General features: G+C 37.4%; 1 protein-coding gene across 2 annotated transcripts in view; it reads left to right on the forward strand.

The window, feature by feature from the left end:
• Nucleotides 1–24,724, forward strand: part of GRIP1 (glutamate receptor interacting protein 1) — a 757,962-nt gene that overhangs the window by 432,201 nt on the left and 301,037 nt on the right. The window contains exon 1 of one of the 2 annotated variants that reach the window (XM_033221361.1): nt 23,224–23,517. The exons of the other annotated variant lie outside the window; for it this stretch is intronic. Within the exon in view, the coding sequence (XP_033077252.1) occupies nt 23,235–23,517 (283 nt within the window). The 5' untranslated portion in view covers nt 23,224–23,234. Of the gene's footprint in view, nt 1–23,223; nt 23,518–24,724 lie in introns of those variants that run through there. 2 annotated transcript variants of the gene reach the window in all.

Raw genomic sequence — 24,724 nt, forward strand, 5'->3', positions numbered from 1 at the left:
AGCGATTCTCTTGCCTCAATCTCCTGAGTAGCCGGGATTACAGGCACTGGCTAATTTTTTGTATTTTGGCCAGGCTGGTCTCAAACTCCTGACCTCGAGTGATCTGCCCTCCTTGACCTTCCAAAGTGCTGGGATTACAGGCATGAGCCACCATGCCCAGCTGAATGATGTTAATTTTTAAAGATCTCCTGGCTTAACCAATCCCACACATTTGTTTTGGGCTTGGAGTGTTTCAGATAATGCCTTTCCTTTTCATCAGAGTTCTTGATTTTTCACATCACACGAGGAAAGAAAGTTCCAGGAATATTCTGAGGATCTTTTTATTGTTTTGCTTATTTGTTTTGAGACAGGGTCTCTCTGTTGCCCAGGCTGGAGTGCAGTGGTGCAATCTTGGCCTACAGAAGCCTCAGCCTCCCAGGCCCGAGCAATCCTCCCGTCTTGACAGCTTCCCTGCCACTGCCCCCACTCCCAAGTAGTTAGGACCCCACCACACTGGTATTCTTCTTCTTCTTTTTTCAATTTTTATTTTTATTTTTTTGGTAGTGATGAGGTCTCCCTATGTCCCTATGTTTGCCCAGGCTGATCTTGAACTCCTGGGCTCAGGCTGTCCTCCCACCTTGGCCTCCCAAGGTGCTGAGATTACAGGCATGAGCTACTCCTGCACTCGGCCTTTTCTGAGCGTCTTTAGTATCCTCTAACATCTGCTGATTTCCCAATTTCCCTTTTAACTAGAGGGGTGTTCCGTACCTTCCTCCTTCCCCTCCTCCTCCCAAAGCCTGCTCAAGGCTGTCTGGAGGAAAATACTGGCAGGGGACCAGAAACAGCACCAGGCAGCTGGAGGCTGAAGGACAAACTATTGTTAAATTCTACATGACAGAATTCCCAGTTGAATTCAATCTGGGGAATATCTAGGACCCCACAGAGTTTCTGATTGAATTGAGTCTTTCTTAATCTATAAAGCTAGGTGACCTCATACAGATCAAAAATGAATTTCATTTATTGCCTTTGTTTTTCTAAATGGTTTGTTGATACATTTGGTTTACAAGCTATGAAGACTCAGAAAGTATCAGACTAAAGATAGTTTCCAAGACTGATTAATTCCTTGTGATATGTTATATAGATGCTATTTATTTGTTTATTTTAAATATATGCATTCGAAATGTTAAAATCTATATCAGGATTAGTGACTCAAGGCACACTGACCACAAACTTTTGCCTCAGCTACATCCCAAATATCAGCATAAGTAAAAAGTGTAGTTCTAAAAATAGGAGAAAAGTGTATCAAGAAACATGAGATTTTCAGAAATGTCTGGAAGATGGAAAGTGGATAAACCAAGCAGACATTACAATCCAGAGCAAATACAAGAAAAGTAGAGGGAGGAGCCACACTTCCTGGCCATGGAACCATAGACAGGCTTCAAACTTGGGTTGTTTTTGTAAAGCAGGCAGAGGAAGGAGGCAGAGAACAAGATGATTTTTTGAAGGATGGAACAGCTGAGAAAGTTAAACACCTCCTTCACCTTCATCACCTTCCCTATCGTTCCCTAATCTAAAATTAGAAAGCCAATCTCTTAAGAAATTCATGGATCTGTAGTGATGACCCCCCCAAGAAAGCCCTCCCCATTTTGGTGTGGAGTTGAGGAATAGCCTAGTGTACCACCTGCTCGCCCTGCTGCCTGTCCCCCACCCGAGGCCTTGGGTGAAGTCTGCCAGTGATGCTGCCCTGTTATCCTGGGGAAAAAGTGGTTAAGAAAACATAGTGCTATAACTCACACCAGCTACTTGTCTTAGGCAACCTAGTTCTTTATTAATAAATGTAAACTGATAACTAGGGGTCATTGACATTTTTTGGACTAACAACTGACCTGAAGAAAGAAAAGGTGATTCAAGAACAAAAGAGAGATTTTTAAAAATTCTAATGAGTGGCCTCAGAAGCATTCAAGTAAATATTGCATTCAAGAAGGTATCACACAAAACATGGCCATCTATAAGGACAAGGGAGCAAAAGAGAAATATACAGAATTCACAGAATGTAAAAAACTATGACTGCTAAAGTTAATATTCACTAAAAGAAGCAGTTGACAAAGTTAAGGCAAATAGTTGAAAAACATAGGTACATAGAAGATCAATTGGATAGATACAACATCAACCTAAAAATAATTTGGAGAACACAGGAGAAAAAGGGAAAGAAATTATAATGGAAATGATCGGTGTAAATTCTCCAAATGCAAACATGTTTTCAGATTGAAAGGGCCCTTTGAGCTCTAAGCAAAATTACTAAACAAAGACATAAACGAATCCTCTTCCAGGACATCATGGAAAGAGAGATGATCCTAAGAACTTCTCAAGAGAACTAAAAATAGGTTTCCTATAAAGGAATTAGAATCAACTTTGTGTCAGATTTTTATCAATACCAGATTTAAAAAAAAAAAAGCTTTTAATATTTGAGAACAAATGCTTCAAGCCTAAAAATGTCTATCAAGGGTGAGCATAAAATAAATACATTTTTAGGTATGCAATGATTCAGAAAATTTAAATCTAACACATGCTTTCAGAAAAAAAATGACTGGAGATTATACTTAAGCAAAAATATATACAGAAGTAATCTAGGAAAGAGGAAAGCGTTAAAGTCTAGAAGCTGTGGATCTAATTTAAGAGTGCAGTGGAGTGATATCCCAGAATGGCATTTATATAGTAGAGTACAGTCAATGCAAATGAGAACCAATCATCAGAGTCAAGGCAGAAGGGCTGATGAAGAATGTGGATTTCTTAATAATGACTAGTTAATCATAATATGATAGAATTTTAATAATGTATACAATTAATGATAAAGTAAAGATATAATTTTTCTTTTGTCAACAAGAAAAAGAAAGGCAAATAGAAATCCTAAGGGGGACAAAAGTTGGACAAGAAGGTAAAAATCCAAATATGAAGCAATGTAAAATGTGTCATGTTTTTGAAAAACTTTTGGCAAATGCACTTGACCTTTATACTTGGAAGATTCTCCATTGAGTAGTACAGATTTAGGAACATAGAATGCATCTCCTGCTTTAGGGATTCCATCACGTTATTTGATTCTCCAATGAAAAATATGTACATAATCATCATGTTATAATCGTGATTCATATTTAAAATTTTACATTCTATCTGTACAGAGAAAGCATAAAACTCAGTTATAACTAGGAAAGGAACATAAATATTATTAACATACATTTTTACAATATAAAGATAGTTACATACCTGACTAGCTTTATGTTTGTGGAGGAAAGACAAGTGCAGGGAATTATAGGGCTGCTAACTGCATTAACGTATATAGAATATGTTGTAAAACACCATGTGAAGTTGACATAGTAAGAAAAAAAGACTACAATTAAAAAGACTGACAGTATGAAAAGTTGGACCATATGATATGCATACGTTCTGTTGCAGATACTACTTTTGGAAAACTGGTAGTATCTGCAACAGAACGTATGCATATCATATGGTCCAGCAGTCCCACTCCTAGTTTTATACCCAACAGAAATGCGTGCTGCATGACTCAAAAGACTTGTACAAGAATGATCCTAGCAGCACTGTTTGTAACAGCACAAAACTGGAAACAACCCAAATATCCCTTAACAGTAGAATGGATAAACATATGTGGTAATTATTGGCATACTATGCACCACTCTGCCATGCAATAAAATGAATGATTGTCACAAACATAATGTTGAGTCAAAGAAGCGAAACAGGAAAAATGTATATGATGTTATTTATGACAGGACTCAAAACCATTCCAAATCTCTCTATGAGGGTAGAAGTCAGGATAATGGTTTACTTCAAGGAGGACACGCACACTTATGGGGATACCAGAGCTGTGCTTTTTCTTATTCTAAGTTGTGATTATATGGGTATGTTCACTTTCTGAAAACTCATCTAGTTGTTCGTTGTTGAATTGTGTGCTTTTCTTTGTGTATGCTATATTGTAATAAAAAGTTTATTTTGGCTGGGTGTGTTAGCTCACACTTAATAATCTCAGCATTTTGGGAGGCTGCAATGGGGGGATTGCTTGAGAACAGGAGTTCAGGACAAGCCCAGGCAACATGGCAAAACCTTGTCTCTACACAAAATTACAAAATTAGCCAGATGTAATGGTGCATGCCAGCTACCCGGGAGACTGAGGTGGGAGGTTCTCTTCACCCAGGGAGGTCAAGACTACACTGGTGAGCAGTGATCGCCCTACTGCACTGTAGCCTGGGTGACACAGCAAGACCCTGTCTAAAAAGAAAAAAAAAGAAAAGAAAAAAAGAAAATCTAGTAAGCCAAGAAATTGCAACATTTATTTTGGCATTTTCAGAAGTTTGGAAACTGAAGCAGTAAAAAGAAAAAAAAAATCCTATTGAGGAAGGGGAATGAGGGAGAGAAAGAATGGAGGAAGAAAACTTTTACTTTTTATCTTTTACTCTCCTATACCATTAACATTAAAAAGAAAAAAACAAAACAAAAGTAATATTATCATCACTAATAACAACAGCTACCATTTGTTTCATGCTTATCGTAACTGAGATACTGAACTGGGTATATTATGTAACTATGTCAATTAAATTTTCATACCTTACATTCTTCACCACAATTATTAAGGTGAAATTTGTTAACCCAGCTTAATGATAAGGAAGCTAAACATCAAGATACCCAATTATAATATAAAAGACACAAAATATTATTTAGGAAGAAAATTTTTCAGTAACCCAGAATATGTTTCTTGTTGTATTAAGGCACATTTTAGTTCTCTAGCATTTGAGGGTTAGGCAGGGGAAACTCTTACTGTGTTTATAAATCTCATTGTCCATTAATGAACCTGGAGAGATAATCATACCTGGCAACAAATTCTAGAAGGAATATATATACTATGAATGTTTATCTAATGTATGTTAGAGACTATAATTATGGTATGGCAAAAAGATGAAGTTATTTTTAAAACTCTTTCTCGGTTGACTCACTACAAAAGCCAAGGACACAATATGATGTCATAATGCAGGGAAATAATTTCTTCAGGAAATGCAGGTAGTAGAGTCTGAGCATATTGATTTTTGGAGCTCTAGCTCAGCGTGTCCCAACCTTTGTTCTTCATAAAACTAACTCTGCTAGATGTTAATAGTTACTCTATCAGAAGTGGGTTCGAGTTAAATTATCTTGGAAATGCAAAAAAAAAAAATATGTAATCTCCCTTTTGTAGATTCAAAACCGTATTAGCATATTAAAGACCCTTAGAAGTCTGATAGAAAATAAATCCCATTAATTTTGTTTAACTCAATATTTTCCCAATTTATTTGGTGATAGGACCTTTCTTCAAGTAGTGCTAACACTGCAGAAACCAGACTTTGAAAAGCATTCATTTATCTCAACGCAGGTTGGAGCATAGATGCACCAGCCGTTCTTAGATCCTTAGACAGTGGCTTTCAAATGCAAGTTGTTTCAAGTGCACACTTGGCAGGTGCAAAGGGAAAATGTCACAATGAATTTTGAGAATTGCCTCCTGTGCCAGTATTCTCTGGTATTGTTTACAAAATTAGATACACATGCTTTAGAGTTCAGATGTGTAGAAGGCAAAGTTTTCACTTTGTTACAAAAATTTAGGGCCTAACAAGTTCTTTCCTAGACAGAGTCTCCCCACTCACTTCTGCAAAGAAATAAACTGCAGTCATGTCTGTAGTTGAATTGGACTCCTTCACCCACCCCACACATACTTCCAAAGTGCAGAGATGTCTGCATTTTGAATTTATCAAATCATTTCAGGTCAATTCTATCAAACCATTAAGCTCTGTGTCGTGAAGCAAAAAGAGATGATTTGAACTCATAACATTTAAAAGGCAGCTATTACTGATTGGCCCCCCAGATGGTGAAAGAGACAGATGACCTTCATACACTCTGCTTTTGAATACAGCTTCTTCCTGGGAAGCCTGAAGCCTGGCAAGTTAAATTCTCTACACAATGTACCTTCCACCCCTATAGATGAATAAGTAAACTTTTGGGAAGTGGTTCAGTTTTTCATGTATACATTAGAGAATGTTCACAAAATATAAGCATTTTATCATTATTGTATCTATGCTAAGCTCTTTATGACAATAATAATAGAACTTCATAACAAAACAATGGCATAAAGGATGATAGTCATCTTTCAATTTGGTAGAGCTTGTGGGCATAATTCCAATTGATCTCAGAACATTATCAAGTTGCTGTGATAAAGGTTAATGAGAAAGGGGATGCTATACCATTTAGAATTAGAATTTGATCTGTCAAACAAGCATTCTTATCCAAACTGATTCTGACAGTAGTATTATGGCACACCCTTTGAAAAAGCATTGATAGCCTGGGCATTAATCCAAGATTGTACAGCTTGACTCATAGATGGTTCCTGTTTATGGAATCAAAGGCAGAAAAGATCAATGAATACGACAAAATGTCTAACCTCGTCTCAGTGAGATAAGGAAGGGTAGAGCAGTAATCAACAGTGGAAAACTAGCTCCTTAATGCAAGAGATTAGATTGAGTGGTTCAGGCTTACCATTGCTTTGTTTTTATGAAGAGAAACAGGATAGAATATCAAGTATTCTGGTAGGAAGAGGTTATTTTCATGAGATCTTTTTCAACATTTAGGTAAGCAATAGAAATTTTTTAAAGTGGTTCTTATCGAATCCTAGGAAGGGATGGGCTTGTATACCACAAAATATGGAAAATGCATCATGAAATAATTCACCCAGTCATCCAAAGGAAGGTTTGCTTCTATGCTTCCCTTTGGAGAAATTGTATAATATGAACAAGAATCTTGACTCATCAGCTGCTAGCAAAAATGTATTAAAGTCCCCTTTTTTGCCCTCAAGGGAACATAATACTATGAAAAGATGTGAAGTTAAACAGTTTAGGCGTGATTTCCACCATACTGTGTTTAACTTGTATAGACTTTTGAGGGCCAGGGGTGTAGAATGGGGAAGTGGAGAGAGAAACTTGAGAGGAAGGAGAGGAACGAAGCAGAATTTTTAACTACAGCAGGCAATGAACTGGGAAAATAACAAGGGGGCAGTCAGGATTCGTAGATATTAGCCACAGTTAGAGGGAAAACCTCTCTTATAGGGCATTTTGAATGGAGTAAATATCAGTCTTTCTCAATCTGGGTTCCTCATCTGAACCAAAGAACACTGAAAATGCTTTGATTGATTATTTTCTTAATTCTTCCAAGGTTGGTACACAGTTAAGATTCTACATGCACAGGAGTATAGATACTTTAGAATAATAGGGCTCCATTCTCTCACTGATCCCAGGGTGGGAATGGCTACAATGTTATGTGTGAGAAGGAAAAGACCTTTGTTCTATATAAATCATTTCTGGCCAAAACTTTACCATTCCAAATGGTATACAGTGAAATCTTGAAATGATTATATTAAGTGCCAAAGACTTTTCTGGATGAATTAATCATTTGTCTTAAAATGTCTTAAGGATAGAGATGGAAAGAAGAATGGGTTGATAACTATAAAAATAGAATACTGGCCATTGTACAGGCTTGAGATGATACTACAGTAATGCTAAATGTAAAACTAGACAAAAACTCAGAAAATTATTTGCTTGAGGAAAAGAAAAATGTATAATTTATCTGATCTTTCCTATAACTCCAGGGAAATTTTAGACAATACCAAGGGTAAAATATGTGTTATATGGTGTTTAATATTCATATGGAAGCCCTCTGAGCTTTTGAAAAAGATCATGCTAAATTTTCTAGACAGGACTTCCCCCACGTCAAATTGAAAATAGTAGTAAGTATGTTGTTGTTGTTGTTTTTTCCTATCTCCCCCCTCCCCCCCCTTTTTTTTTTTGGCAAACTCGAACGAAGCTTTCATTTTCATACAATCTTGCTTTCGGAACCAGCTTTCTGTTGTTTGATGGAAGTAGTCCCTTTCTTGAGAAATTAACTCCTAGGGATTTTGATTGTGTTGGTCCTCCAAAGACTTGGCCTTTTTCACTGGAAACTTCAGATGGCTTAAACCTCCCAAGGAAGACCTGTACACTCTTCAGCCAGTCGATATTCAGCATAGGAAGCTCTTCCTGGAATTTCTCAAATTGGCAATGAAAGTTGCTTCCTAATCTGAAGGACAGTTCTACTTTCAGATTACTGTACAGGAGCCATTTTTTTCAAGTACTTCTCAATTTCTAGGTGCATCACAGCTGGAAACTTAAGCATGTTTCTGTCGTTTCCAGGAAAGCCATTATTTATCTGTATATTATGCTTTTATTTTCCTAAAATGATAACATTCATTCCAACTTCAATATTTATGTGTTCAGAGTATAACTATATCCTAGAGAGATAAGATGATACATTTGTATAATATATATTGGTATACATGTAATCCATATGTATACATATATACATAAATATATACACACATATAAACTTATGCACACAAATTTCTTGGATGCTCTGCATAAACGGCCACTACTCTAATGGGCATAGCCCATGTCCTATTCCTCTCAGTATCCTCAATACATAGCACATAGCAGGCAATCAATAATATAAATATCTAAATAAAAGCAAACTGACAAACTAATAACTTAGCCTTCTTTTCAAACGTCACTTCATACAGCAGAAATATGTTATGTGCTGCCGTATGAAACAGTGGGCTGAAAATGGTTTATGAGAAATGTGTATGTGAAATTGCTTTGTAAAATTTTGTACAGTTATTAGGTAGTCTTATGGTTTCATGAAATGTAAATGTTTAAAATGTTGTAATTATACAATACAAATCTTGTTTAACAGACCTTGATTAATAATAACTAATTGATACTTTGTTGTTAGCTGATGGATAAGTTCTTGATTTAAATATCAATTAGAGAATAATTCATTAATTTAATCATTTTTCCTCAGTGCCTCAAACAGCATTGGATGTTTACCCATGACATAAGAACAATCTGATAAGTATTCTAGTACTAAGATACAGTCATTCATTTGAACATGTAGATGCATTATTACAATAAGAGATATGATATTGATTTTGATATTTAATATTTAGCTATTCTTTCAGAGTATGAATTTTATAGACCATTTTAATAGCCAAATAAAGGTATTGTCAAAAATTCTGACGTGAACACAATATTGATTCCTTACTTCAGAGACAGCTAACAGTTCACCAAAGAATAGTTGGGCTGAGGCCACCGCATTTTATGCGTTTAGGCATCAACATGAGAATCATAGAAAACAATAGATACTTTAGTTTTTCTCTCTAAAGAAGCATGAACATTGATTTATTTTGATGCTGTCTTGGTACAGCAAATAGAATCATTTTAATAGAAAAACAACTCTTTGTTTATTTTGTGTGTTGAACCTGTGTGTTAACTCTATGCGTTTTGGGAGTTTATACTATATAAGACCATTTTTGTGGTCTAAAAGCAAGGTAGAACTCCTTTTTCTTTCTACTAGAGAGAGTTTACAAGAGAATTGCATGGCAACAATTCACCAAGAGTTAATAGTTATTGAGTCATCAGTGAGTATATGGTACAAAACTGGGCCCTTCAAGAAATATATCTTCAAAATGTCCATATTTAGAAAACATACAAAATGCACTGTCAGAATGAACAGCAATTTTAAATGTAAAAGAATTGTTCTATTAGATTGTGTACATATGGAGTTTATATTAAATTAGAATCAATACAGAGACTGGTGCATATGTTGTTTTTTAGGAGCTTATAAAATGGAAACACATTAATATTCACAGCCTGAAGGATTATGTGACATTGTATTAATGCATGTGGAAATGTAACTTTTAAGTATTTTATTATGAAACAAATAGAGCAAAGTTGTTTGCAAAAAGGAATGCATAACAAGAGCTTCGTTTATGCATTCACAAATATTTATTGAGCACCTATGTGTGAGATAAAACTCTGGGTGGTGGGGGTTTACACAGCAGCAAATAAAATGGGCCTTGTCTCTGCATCCCTGGAGCTTCACTTCTAATGGCAGAGTAAAACAATAAATATTCAAATAAATGCACACTCAGTGTTACGCAGAAAGTTAACATGGAGTATGGGGTTACAGAGTGAGGGGGAAAGCGCTATTTGAAATGAAGTAGTCAGGAACAGCCTCTGATTAGATGATACTTGAGCCAAGACGTGAAAGCCACATGACTATCTGGGGTAGAGTATTCTACACAGAGAGAAGAGCAAGTACAAAAGCCATGCAGCAGGAATGAACTTGGCATGTAAGGATCATCACGGGGGACAGTATTGCTAGAGCAGGGTAAGCAAGGCAAGGAGCTCAGGAGCTGCTTTTTATTTTTATCCTTTTATGTTTTTTTGTTGTTGCTGTTTTTGAGACAAGATCTCACTGTGTTGCTCACACTGGAGTGCAGTGGCATGATCATGGCTCACTGAAGCCTCGACTTCCCAGGCTCAAGCAATCCTCCCCACTCAGCCTCCCAAGTAGTTGGGACCGCAGGTGCATGCCACCACACCTGGCTATTTTATTTTATTTTATCTTATTTTTATTTTTAGAGACAGGATCTCCCTGTGTTGCCCAGGTCTCAAACACCTGGGCTGAAACAGTCCTCCTGCCTTGGCCTCCCAAAATACTGGGATTACAGGCATGAGGCACCATGCCTGGCCAGGAGCTGCTTTTTAGCCGAAGGATTTTTCTTTTTTTCTTTTTTTTTCTTTTTTTCTTTTTTGAGATGGAGTCTCGCTCTGTCACCCAGGCTGGAGTGCAATGTAGTGATCTTGGCTCACTACAAGCTCTGCTCCCACGTTCATACCATTCTCCTGCCTCAGCTAGATGAAGGATTTTAAGTTGTTTGCTTATCATATCCACATGCAGTCATGCCCCCAAAAGGATGCTCCCAAAAGGAATGGATTACAAGAATACAAGACTACAATTTTAATGACTACCGTACTTTACTTACTAGGCATTTCTTCACATTTACAAGGATCTTTTCTAGCTGCAAAGAGAGTCCTCATCCCAAACCTATGGTTAGCGTAGGTTGCATTAAGTTCTCAAAGTAATTTGCTAATTAATAGTAGCAAGAGTCTTGTGTATCATTTGTATCATTCTTATTGATTTCTTTTGTCTTTATTTTTCAGGGGTTGTTTTGCATTAACAAGTCAGTTGTATAAATATTCTTATATGTTTGTATTTATTAACTTTTGAAATGATTTCGTACCATTACTTTCACTAATAAGTACACTTTCAACGTAGAGAATTCCCCCTTAAGGGTTTATCAGGGAGAACTTACCTTCTTAGGGTATGAGAAAACTGTAAACTACTGACTAATAAAGTTTAAAATACGTTTTATGTTTCTGTAAGAACCCAAATTTAAGTTAAATTCTTAAACCATGACTTTTTCAGACATTTAAGAGCAAACTTTAAAATCCCCTAAAATAGAATCCCTCCTGTCTCCTTCGAGACATTACGGCCATCGTGCTTTGTCTGTTGTTTCTCTCTTACCCATCTAGGAAGAGTCATACATTTTCATGGCCATTAGGTTCATGCTAGATGTGGGGGAATAGCTTTAAAATGCCGTGGAAAGGAAACCCATCAAGGCTGGGAATTAAGTGTCTGAATTCATACAAACATGGGATAAGGGATGATGTGGCTTTTAGAATCTGCTTCTCCAGCAAGGGTCCAGATGTCCCCTACTTTTAAGTCTAATAACATTACTTTCTAACAGAAGACCATGTTTTCAATAAAAATAAACTTCTGTTAATGTGACAGACCTGAAAGATCTATTTCATCTAAGCTGATGATTGGACTACAGTTTGAATAGAGGCTCATTTTTGGACAGAAGGACACCCTACTTGAGACATAAAGCCAGCCAGTCCTCGCCACCTTTTTTGACACTCTATTATGTCCAGTTATGAGGACTGGGTGCTAAAGCCACTACCTTCCCATCCCAAAGTCAAAAGTGGTTCAACCTCACTTGGGCAGTGGCGTGGCGGCGAGTGGGGTGGGGCCAAGGAGGTGTAGGGGTCCTCCTTCAGTACAGGCTAACAGCTACTTATCATCATCATCTTCCTTTCAGGACCCTTGCTGATGATTATCTTTGATTGAGAAATTGTCATTTAGAGAGCTGTCTTACATCATTTAAAGGTGACAATTTGGTGAGGCAAATCTAACCTTTTGATTAATTCCCTATAACTGGCAATCCTAGAGTTACAGTTAAAATGAATTGCTCCCATTTTTTTTTCTTATTTACATCAAAATCAAACTGATTTCAATTTTTAGAAATATTTGCTGATAGTAAGTTACACCAGAATCATGGCTGGTTCTACTGGATCAATGTAGTAGAGAAAATTGAGATTAGCAAGGTTTCCAGGTTATTAAAGAGAATTTTCTATTGGGATAAAAACCAAGTGAGACTAAATACTAAAAAGCCAAAGAGAAAGTTCATTTTCTTTAAAGTTCATGTAAATACTGCATTCCTGAAAAGTATCTGAGAAGAGGAGGTTGGCTTGCAAACAGAAATACCTACAAGAGCCAGGCATTTAATATTTATTTAATTAATAAATAAGTGCCATCCCCCATGACCTAGATACACTGTTTGCATATTAAACACCAAAGAATGCAGCCTTTACTTTTGCAAAGAAATATGTTCTTTCCAGTTTTGCATGAAGCACTGGGACCTTTCAGTCCATTTTAATTTTTTCCCTCTTTCTTAGGAGCTAGGATACAGTGAAATATGCTCTACCTTAAGAAAAACAACAGTGCAAGCAATAATCCGTGGTAAGAGACCATTGGTCTTGGTGTCAGAGAGGCCCTGGGAAGTTGTAGTGTCACACTGGAAACTTACAGTCTGTTTAAGGAGGGCTGCAGCTACTCACCTTGATTATTGCCAGGCTGAAGTACAAGCCAAGTGTTGTCAGATATTTAGATTTTGCAATAAAGCACAGGATCTGTTTTTTTTTTTTTTAATGGGAAATCTCTCAATCTTATAAGGTTTATTCTATTTAAAAAAATACACTGTTGCCAAACAAAATTCACTTATAGTTCAAATTTTGCCTGTGGCTGCCAGTTTCCAAGCTGTGTTGCATATTCTACAGAAGGAGAAAAAGTTGTTCATTTATTCATTTGACTATCATTTATTGAGTATCATACCATGACTGGCACAATGCAGCTTTCACAGATAAATGAGACAGGCTCATTGCTCTCAAAAACCTCCAAGTCTTGGATGCCTGGAGAACAAATTTATACTCAGAGTTCAATTATTCCCTGTATGTTTATAGGCATCAAATCAATACTTACAGTTCCAGTTCTTCACCTGACCTTCACTATATCTAATTTCCCTCAAATATGACATATCAATACACTAGCTCTCCTTGTATTAACATGTATGCATGTTCAAAGCATAAAAGTACAAAAAAACTGCAAAAAATATTAATGCATGGTGGATACGTGTCATTATATATTTGTCCAAACTCCTAGAATGAAAAGTAGTTAAGAGTGAGCCCTAATGTAAACTGTGGACTTTGGGTGATAATGGGGCATCAGTGTAGATTCAGCTGTGACAAATGTACCACACTGGTATGGGATGTTGATAGTGGGGGAGGCTGCGCATGTGGGAGGGCAGGAGGCATATGGGAAATCTCAGTACCCTCCTCTCAATTTTGCTGAGAACCTAAAGCCACCATCAAAAAGTCTTTAAAACAAAACAGAAAGATGTGCAGCATGATTTTATATGAATTGTTAAAGCACACAAAGCAATACTATATATTATAAGAACATCCAAATGTGAGAAAAGCATAAAAGTACACAGCAGGAGGATAACAGCCCCGTTTGGGGATAGTGGTTGCCTCTTGGGGGAACGGGGAGGGATATGAGTTGGAGAAGTTGATCGAGAGTAGTATCTGCATCATTTTGTTTCTTTAAAAGTATCTGATACAATTTTAACAAAAGATACACGTTTGTGAAATCTTGATGAGTATTTAGGCATCTCATGTCTTCTTCATGTTCCTGCTTACAATATTTTAAAGAGGTAATGAAAATAAAATAAGAATGTAAAAAACAGCCTAAGTTAGATTTCTTTTCTTTATTCCTAGGGGAATGCCTTTTCTAATTTTCACCGTTGCTTTAGTGGCACCAGCCTCCCAGACTTAAACTGTTTAAATTTTCCCTCTTATTTATCCCCAGTGGCTAACGCAATCTGTTCCTTATGAATTCTACCTTCAAAACATCTCTTTCCATCTTCATTGTACATAATGGCACAGACATCCTCATGTCATATCTTAACCACTCTCATCACCTTCCCAAATGTCTGAGGACCCCACAGTCCTCCTCTCCTCCTTCCAATAAATGCTACCACCTTGCTTATCACATCTTTGTCCTGCTGCCGTTATTTAGAAATCAAGTTCAACTTCTCTTCCTGGCATTTACATACCAGCATAGCTTGGTTCCATGTCGATTTATAAAGCACATTTTGCTCTCTCACTACTCCTAACTCCTCTTTTCTTAGTGCTCTGATACTTAACCAGGGACCAAGAAGCATTCCACATTCAACTTCCACGATTTTGCATATAGTGTTTCGTTTTCACAAAATTTTCCTTCCTTTTTTACCCTTCCCAAAATCCTTTCTACAAGCCTCTACTGTAGGACTTGACCTATATTTGTTTTCCATATCATATTTTTGGCACAGATTGTATTCACTTAGATACTTTATTTTACCTTTTATTTGCAAGTTCATCTTGAATAGTTTTGGTTTGGATTGATTTGTTTTTTTTTTTTTTAGTCATTTTGTGTTTTTTTTTCTTTAAGATCACTTCTTCTTGTCTAAATTTTTTGTAGTTGTCTCCTTCTGGTTTCTAGGGGTCAACCATTGAGAAGCAGGCCTTCTTGTCACTGCTAGGGATTCTATTCCTGTGTTGGAAAAGTTTCAATCTATCACCTGTGTTTGATGCCTGGTAGCTTTGTTCTTTTCCTCTACCCCAGTCAATCAGTGGTTACAGTGCTGAGTGCTGACCACAGCATTTTCAACCTCTGTAGCAAGGATGTCCTGCCTCAGCCACTGGTTCCTGCAGTGATCTTGAGTCCATTGACTTTTGCATGTGAAAAGCTTTTAGTCTCTGTTCTCTGACAATGTGAACATCAGGTCATTACAGACTCTGTCCAGTCCTGACCCAGTGAGACTGGACACCTCTGGTCTCCCCCAAATTGTGTATATCAAAGTTTGGTCCACAGAGTTATAAATCTTGTTTTTGAGTATAGATATGCCCCCTAAATTTTGTTTTAAATTTCATTGCTATGAGTTTAGTATAAGCAGCAGGAGTTCCATGTGCCCTCAAACTGTAGTCTTTACTGGAGGTATCTACTGAATTGTGTTGATATTTCAGGCAGTTGATTCTCTTAGGTGGGGTTTACAGTCCATCTGCCAAATACTTATAGCAAATAGTTTCTTCCTAGTCTAGTGTGCCTCAACAGTTTCTTGTGTTCAGTATCCTTCCACAGTGACATAAAGCTAAACTGCCAAATTTAAGTATGTAAGAAACTGAAGATAAGGCAATACTGGGCTAAAGCTTCTATTCTATTATATCAGATTAGGAAGCGGAAGAATGGCTAATACAGAAGTGTGAGATTGTTCACTGATTCTGTTTACCAAATTGTTCTCACTTTAGGTGGTACTTCCAGGGGATAAGTTGGCAAGTACAAAATGCCTGAATATTCTGCAAAAATGTGAGTTGTTCAGCTTACAGGGGCACCTAACATTTATAAAAGCCCTGGTTTCAACCATTTGGTATTTTACATAAAAAGAGATATTTGGAAAGTTATAATGGGGTAATTATACTGATTATATATTAATACTTGTAGGAAAGAGATCTGGTTTTTCTTTTTCCTTTTAAATTTAGAAATTCAGTGAAAATTGTATGTAGAAACAGAGAGCCTGAGATCTAGAAATCAATACCAAGAAATCCAAGAATTCAACTCTTACCAAGAGCAACAAAGCCATCACACCTGGAACAACCTTGACTTTTCTGACAAAATCTAGTTAAAGCAAATAGAATTTATCCCAGAACAACCAATTTAAAACTCTTTACTCTTGTACTCTTTTAAGATAGTCTTCTCTACCTCTGGAATCTTTCAAGTAAAGCAACTGGCATTCTTACTTTACAGATCAAACAAGGTAGGGATGGAAAGCTGTAGTCTGTTTCATAACCCTCATCTGGCTCTCCACCATATGCAAGGCATACACAGGCCCTAATGGAAGCCCAAGAGTGTCTGGAGTGGAAACTTTTTATTGAATTCTAAAAGGCCAGACCAGACTTCTTGTTATTGAAATCAGCTTTGGTCACAGAGGAGGAAAAGCACCTGGAGTGTGGGGACATGGCCACTCAGATCAACAGGGAGATGCTTTCTAGTACCTGCTGTGCAGAGCCTCTACCTATTGACTTGTTGGCTCTGGTCATTAGCAGACTAATATGACCTGCCGACTTGTAACTTTCAAACACATTTTTTTTTCTCTCCCACAGCATTAGAATCTCCATGAAGGCAAAGCACTATCTCCTATATGTCCTTGTTTTCTCCCTGTATTAGTCCATGTTCACACTGCTATAAAGAAATACCCAAGACTGGGTAATTTATAAAGGAAAGGTTTAATTGACTCACAGTTCCATGTGGCTGGAGAGGCCTCAGGAAACTTACAATCATGGGGAAGCAGGCAAATCTTACATGGCAGCAGGTGAGAAAGAAAAGCCCAGGGGAAACTGCCATGTATAAAATCATCAGATCTCATGAGAACTCACTCAATATCATGAGAATAGCATGGGGGAAACTGCCCCCATGATCCAATCACCTCCTAAGAGGTCCCTCCCTCGACATGTGGGGATTATAGGGATTACAATTTGAGATGAGATTTGGGTGGGGACACAGCCAAACCATTTCACTCCCATAGCTTCTACTATAGGACTTTGCCTAGAGATGTGGTGAAATAAGAATTTGTTTCAAGTCATTTGATTTTTCATTAAGAAAAATCACCTTTCCCAAAAGGCAGAATACTTTTCTTCCATTAAATTTCAACATACTCTTCAGAACCCCTTTGCTTCATAGTATTTAAATTTTTCTTACAAGTATTTCCAGATGCCACAACCTCCACTGAGAAAACTCTCAAAATACGGCGTACATTATGGTAGGAAATGGATCTGGGCAGCCTGTGTGGTCCCTTCTTCATTCTAGTATTTTTTTCCTTAATTAAAAAAACATATTTAGAAGTGATGGATGATATTATTTAGTTTAGAAAAAAAATGAATAAATGCTCGCCTCCCTCCTCCTCAAAATTAGGTCCATGGAGATTTTCACCAAGCGAATGATTTTTTTTTCCTCATTACCCAGTATTGTAAAATTCTACTTAACATGTTGCCAGTGTGCTGGTAAACAGTTATAGGCCTACGGATATAATCCTAATGTGCTTGTTTGCTCTTTTCCCCAATTAGTCATGGTGTTTTAAAGTGAATAAAATCTTTTAAAGTCTTTCAGCAGCTATTTTTGTGGAAGTGCTCATATCCACGTTAAAAGAACAACAATTGTTGAGTATTCTCTGATTTGGAAATAAAGAGGAATTGAGAATGCTGGGGGGAAAGCTAAATGACATCAGGAGAAAAGCAGTCCCTACAGTAGAATACAATATCTCTCAAAGCTTGAGATTTGGGAAATAGTTTAAATTTTGCTGATGCCTCTCCTCTAGCCTCAGGCTTTCCTGAGCTTTACAGATGATTCCAGCATGTGAAATAAACCAAGTATTGATCCTGCTTGAAGGGTAATCCCTTCAACTATGGAATGTAAATTTAAGGAGATAAATAGATGTAGGGAATGAAATTCTAACTTTCTTTTCTTAGTGTTTAATATTCCAGGGTTGCTATACCACCTGTTGACTAGGCAGGCTGGAATCCCCTAAAACCAAAAAGTACATGCATCATAATAGGAAACAGATGTTCTACTGGGAGGAGCTAGCACATCATTTGGGTCATAGCAGGCAATAATAATTACTGTGTACATTAGTACTATGTACCTATTGTCTTAAATGTTTTACTCGGCCGGGCGCGGTGGCTCAAGCCTGTAATCCCAGCACTTTGGGAGGCTGAGACGGGCGGATCACGAGGTCAGGAGATCGAGACCATCCTGGCGAACACGGTGAAACCCCGTCTCTACTAAAAACACAAACACTAGCCGGGCGAGGCGGCGGGCGCCTGTAGTCCCAGCTACTCGGGAGGCTGAGGCAGGAGAATGGCGTAAACCCGGGAGGCAGAGCTTGCAGTGAGCTGAGATCCGGCCACTGCACTCCAGTCCGGGCGACAGAGCGAGACTCCGCCTCAAAAATTAAAAAAAAAAAAAAAAAAAAAGTTTTACTCATATTAACCCTTTTAGTCCTTACAGCAGTGCTATGAATTGGGTATTTTTACTATGCTCATTTTGGAGATGAAACAATTTAAGGAGAGAGAAGTTAAGTAGTTTGCTCAAGGTTATGCTGCTAGATTTGAAGCTGGTCAGTGTGGTGGCAGAGCCAGACTCCTAACCTCTGCTGTGTATTACCTTTCTACATTGACAATAGAGATTTGTTGAATAAACAAGAGGTAGTAGTTTGAGGGAAGAGTTGAACCCTCAAGATTATAGGGGTTTGCCAGTCCTATGCTCTATGTGTTTCAAACACTGGTTTCTTCTATATTCCTCATTCGTGACCATTAAGATCAGCTAATGGTCTAAATGCTGATAGTTAATCATAGTGACCAGCATGTGTAAGTTCTCTTTCAAAGAAGGTATTATTGATCACAGTGTCTGGTGATGGAGAGAATGTGTGACATATTTCCATTAGTTCTATTCTACTGAGAAAACTTATGCAACTCATCTTACTACATTCTACTAAAATTCAAATTCCATAACACAGCATACTCACAGCTTGATTTTTGAGGGCTTATAACTTCTTGAGTCAGACTGAGAGTGTTTAAGATAGTATCTATTTCATAAAACATGCTTTATTTGCTTACCAAGTTCTTTGGAAAAAGTTCACAAGATTAACAAACAAATCTGTCATGGTGCTTCTTGTCTCCCCCAAGCAACCTGAGATACAGGTGGCATAGATAGACTTGGGCCCATGAGATCTTTTAAGAATACTTTAAAAAGTATTCTTCTATCAGTGGCTTAAACTGAGGTAGAGATTTCTGAGAACTGCACAGGTGGGGTGAGGTGCCCTCACTTGGATGTGGAGCTACCCACTGTTGGGCACTTGGAAGGAAATGGCCAGTGGAGGCAGTGCTGGCTTCCTTCACCTGCCGTTGGGAAAGACAGGCAAAGTGGACACTGTGGTGTAGTGGAAATAATATGAACTCTATAACTCACTAGACACATTCTCCTAGAGCCTTTAAAAACTTTCTGAGGCTTGGTTTACCCTTTCTGTAAAATAGATAAAATACCTAGCCCTAAAACGCACCACTTTGGTTCATAACATAGAATTTCCAGCCCCCTCTTCCACAGAAGGAAAGGAACCCAAGGAAATCTGATATATTCCTACATCTGTATGTGTGTGATTTTACTACTTAATGTCTTTGACTATGTTTCTTCTTCCAGACATATCGATTTTCCTCATTTTCGTGTATCTGAAACCTACATCTTTTTCATGTCCTGGTTTAACTACCCTGTCTAAAATGAAACTTTCCCAATTTCCATCAAACAGAAGTAATTTCTCTCTTCTCTGTGTTTCAGCCACTCTTGGGGATGCTCGATGGCATTTAGCATGCCTTTCCTTGAGTTACATTATTTATGTGCTGCTTTTATCTTTCCTACTGGGCTACAAGCTCCTTGAGAGGGAAATAATGCCTGGCCCATCATTGTATCCCTATACGGTGCTTAGCATGGTTCCTTGCACATTGTCAGTCAATAATTGTGTGTTTAATTGAATTGAATGAGAGAGAGAAACTGAACTTAGTACAAATTTCTGGACCTTTTACTCTGCCCAGACTTGAGGAACTCAGCTTACTTGACTGAGATTGACTTAGCCTAAGGTGATAAGGAATACAGAGCTAATGGCTTTCTTTAGTCCCTCTACTTGAAATATTGTATATTCTTCAGGAATTGGGTTGCCTCCTTGTAGATGCATGCACCCTGAGGATTTTATAGGATGAATACATTTTTAAAAATACTATCAAAGAGAACCGAGCCAGACCAACTTCAAACATGAAATTGCTAGGGAAAATATCCAAACAATCTGCGATTTTATTTGATATACAGTTAAGAAATATATGGATTCTTTTTTTAAGCTATTGCATATGGTTCTCTTGCTTTTTAAACTACAAGAATGTTCACTTTCTTCTTTGCTTAGCCCACTGTGAGCCTATATAGTGAAAAACCAAGAGAATGAATTTGCACTTTCCCACATATGTGATACAATGAAAGTCACAAAATAAACTTATAAAGTAGTGTTCAATTGTCAGGATCACTGGCATATCTTACACATTGATTTTCTAGATTGTTATAGAAATATTTATCAACTTTCCTTTACAATGTTATTCATGCAACTAAGTGGATATAGAAAACGTCTTTAAATCTCCAGTTAAAATTGGACTTTGAGCTGTGGAAGCATACTGGACAGTCTGGTGTTAAAGATTTGCCATAAGTGAACCTCAAAAATATTACTAACATACATGATAATTTCTGACTCTCTCAACAACTTCTTACTTACTGTGCATTCAGCCATTCTCTGATTAAATTGGTGACTTGAATACATTACTCTATTTGCCTGTTTTGTTGTTTCTCAGCAGCTACCAATAAACCCAGCAGACTCCATCTTTCAGAACATTTTTACCCGCTGCACCAGTCACACTGGCATGCTTTATGGTGAATGGAGTATTTTGGCTGAAGTTCAATTCAGCAAACATTTATTGAGCAACTGCTGTAAGTTGGAAACTACAAATACCCATCCATTCCTTATTTTGTTGGAACTTAGAGAAGGAAGAAGCCATATTCTCAGTGATCACTTGGTCAAATCATGATACATATGCAGAACAGAGAAAGGCAAAGCACTAAAGGATGAGGAAGGGAAAAACACTAACACTTACTGCATACCACGGCCCCTCCAGGGTGATATTCAAAACATTTAACAATCTGTATGGCCAGGCACCAACCAGACAGAATGGACCTGAGCCATAGCCAGGAGCAGGATCTGTGGAGCCAGATGGTGCCCCTTAAGTTGCTGGTCATGAGCAGGTCTGAAGGCTTCTGGGTGAAGTGGGCCGGGGCCTGGGTAGCAAGAAGGCACTGGTGGCGGGAGAGGGAGGAGTGGGTGGAGGGAAACGGCTTTTAGCAACTATTTTCAAAGTATTTCAACATCTTACCCCTGAAATGGCTATGCTAGTGCAAAGCAGCAGGAAATCAAACACAGGCAGCTACTCTACAAGGTCTAAAGATTGTTAAGCAGAATTTAAAATAAAGGAATCACATATTAGGGAGGGGATTAAGACACACAGCTAGTAAAGATAAACTGAATTTACTCAGGTCTCTTTAGTTCCAAAGCCCATCATCTTTGATCTGTAATAGTAATTAATTCATACTGACAAATCCAGAGAAGGAGGAGGAAGAAGACGATCATGATTTACAAAGTACCTTTTGAGCAGGGCCTCTAAAGTCAAAAGATTTTTTACCATCATATCTCTAAGAATATGTGATGTTGGATTTGTTTGTTCCATCCCTAATAAGGATCTTATTTTTCTTTTCCTGGTTGGCCTTCTTTCTCTTCCTTTCTCTTCACTGCTACCAATTTTTTTAGACAAAAGTTCTTAATCTAGAATTCAGATGCAGGGGGACCATGAGCAAGTCTCAGGAATCCTGGAACCCATTGCCTCTGTGTCTGCTCAAGTGCATTTTTGTGGGAAGGTGATTCATAGTTTTCTTCTGATTCTCAAAAGCTTCTGTGTACATTAGAGGAAACTAAAAAATATTCCACAGATGCAAAATTTAGGTATTATGATGTCGTATAATGTAACATTCTGAAAGTACAACATGTCCACCTAAATTTCAAAGGACTGAAAAAGTAAGTATTTAATCTTTGGTACTGATGTGTATATTATTGTCACATGAATGGCATTTCGCCCCCCACATACCAGTGAATAAGCATATTGGAAAAATTAGAGACCACAGAACCTCGGCACCCAATTTTGGCAGACATTGACGCACATAACTTTTGGTGAACATTTAGAGGGTCACAGGTCATCTGGGCAGTTCCTGCACACATAAGGTGGGAGTCTAGCACAATGGTTAAGTTCAGACTCGGAATCCACAGCTGGAGTTCATCCTGGCTGTTGCTTCCCTAGTCTACAGCTTTGGACAAGTTACTTAATCTCTGTGTACCACCATTTTCTCATCTGGAAAATGAGGGTACTAATTGTACCAACCTTTTGTAGTTTTTGCAAAGAGTAAGTGATTGACATAAGGTGAGAATAAAGAGGTCTACAGCTGCTGAATTCCTGTACCAAAGCCAGAGTAGCACATCAGAGGACACCCTCTCCCCTGAATTCTACTCCTTTCTGCACTCATACCTGGTCTCTACTTGCCGTCACTATTATGCCAGGGCCCTCTGTTGCTTTCATCTTGAACTTATATGTGACTTTCCTTATCCCATCAATGGGGTGGGGACAGGTGAAGGGAATGAAAGCTAGAATGTGATACTGGAGGATTGCCCTCTTTTAATGTAGCAAATAAAAATATCTCAAGATTCCAAAACACTTATTTAATCAAGTAAAACTGAAAACAAAGGAAAGCAGTACCTCTCTTATATGGTCACCTAGCAAGGCTTATGTTCTGGGTTGAAGCAGTTGTGCTTCAGCCTCCCAAGTCACTGGGACTGCAGGTGTGTGCCACCACGCTCAGCTTATTTTTGTATTTTTCGTAGAGATGGAATTTTGCCGTGTTGGCCAGGCTGGTCTCGAACTCTATACCTCAAATTTTCCACCCGCCTTGGGCTCTCCAAGTGCTAGGATTATAGCCATGAGCCACCATGCCTGCCCTTCCCCCAAATATGTTTCTGAAACATGGTTTATACTTGCAGTCATGCCGATGAAACTAATCATCTATCAATCAATGAACATTGCTTGAAAGTCAAGTAAACACAAAGGGAGATAAAGAGTAATTTCATTTTTATAAGTAATTACACATGAAAGATTAGCAAGGATTCCATGAGTAGTAGTATCCATTCCTACTTAACTGAAAACTTAACATACCTTTTTTTGTGTTTAGAATTTCTTGAAAGATGAATGGACATTGTGGCCCATTGTGAGAAAGCCATGGCAGAGTCAGTTAAGAAACATCAGTTTAGCACTTCTGAATCTTATCTTCCAGCAACTTTAATACTGAACAGCATATCATTTAATACTGATGGCTCCATACAGTATAAAGAAAACCTGTATCTGTCTGCCTCCGAAGCCCTAGATGCTTACGTTGATGATTTTCACTTAAACTATGAGCCTCCTGATATTAACGATACAAAGGTTAACCTGGATCAGAGTCCTCTTGAATTTCTTGCTAAGTCAAATAGTGGTAAGCTTTCATTATTCTCTGAGTTTGATTTTTAATTATCTATAGAAAGCTGATGCTTTGAGAAGATACATACTCTAAAAGATTTTTTTCTTGGAAAATAATTATCTTGAAATTTATGAATCTTTTTATAAGATTATTATATAATTTTATACTTCCAAAACTTTTCCAGCAATGAATTGCCTTTAATGGGAGTTAATTACAGAAAACACATCCCAGCATTGATTTGAGTGGCAAAGCTCTGGCTTTGGAATCTAAAGCATTGGACTTCATGACTGAAAGTGTTACAAAGTCACTTAAATTCTCCAAGCCAAAGTTAATCCCTTTGTAAAATGAGAATAATAATAGTAATAGTAACATGGTTATTATGGGAGCTCAATGAATAAGAGAACATTCTGTAAATTGTTGCATGTATAAGGTCCTCAGACTTTCTGTAGCACAGTGAAGAAAACACTATAATAGAGGACAGGCAACCTAAGGTCTGTTTTCCAATCTGTTAATGACTGTTGAGATATGAGAAGAACTGCTTAACTTTCTCTGGGCTTTAGCTTCCTTGTCAATAAGATGAGGAGATTGAACTATATGAGCTCCATAATTTAAAAACTCTATACGATGCAGATGGCAGAAAAATTCAATTAGCCCACTCCAGTATTTCAGTATTTCTCATTTAAAAATTGTTTTCTGTAGAAGTTGAAAAAATACCATTATAAAACTAAAACTGGGTGTGAATCTGAATTTGTGGCTGATTGACCATAAAGCCATTGGGGAAATAAATTCCTCTAATAATAACTCATTTGTATTAGTGGAAGTACTATTACCACCAGTAAAAATGCCTGGTCTTCCACTAAACGTGGTCTTTTAAAGACTGTACGCTAAGGTAAACAAGAGTATTGAAAAATTATACATTACAAAACTAAGGTGACATTTATTGCTACTGATTTTAGACTATTATGAAAACATTTACCATAGTATTGTATGCTGTACTTGATAGGCAAAATTAAAAAAGATGAAACAGCTTTTTATTCTTTCATAATTACAAAAACAGAATTAAATGAGTAAATGAGAATTCTTGCAAGTCAAACGGAGTCCTACATAAGATAAAACCATGTTTCTTTATGCTAAGTTATCTGGTTATAATATTTGACATGGTTTGATAAATGCAGAGATGTGATATGGGGATTGAAAGTGGTGTATAAGTGTCTACATTACC

Source organism: Trachypithecus francoisi, unplaced genomic scaffold (genome assembly GCF_009764315.1).
Source record: "Trachypithecus francoisi isolate TF-2019V2 unplaced genomic scaffold, Tfra_2.0 Lachesis_group11, whole genome shotgun sequence".
NCBI classification, from domain to species: Eukaryota; Metazoa; Chordata; class Mammalia; order Primates; family Cercopithecidae; genus Trachypithecus; species Trachypithecus francoisi.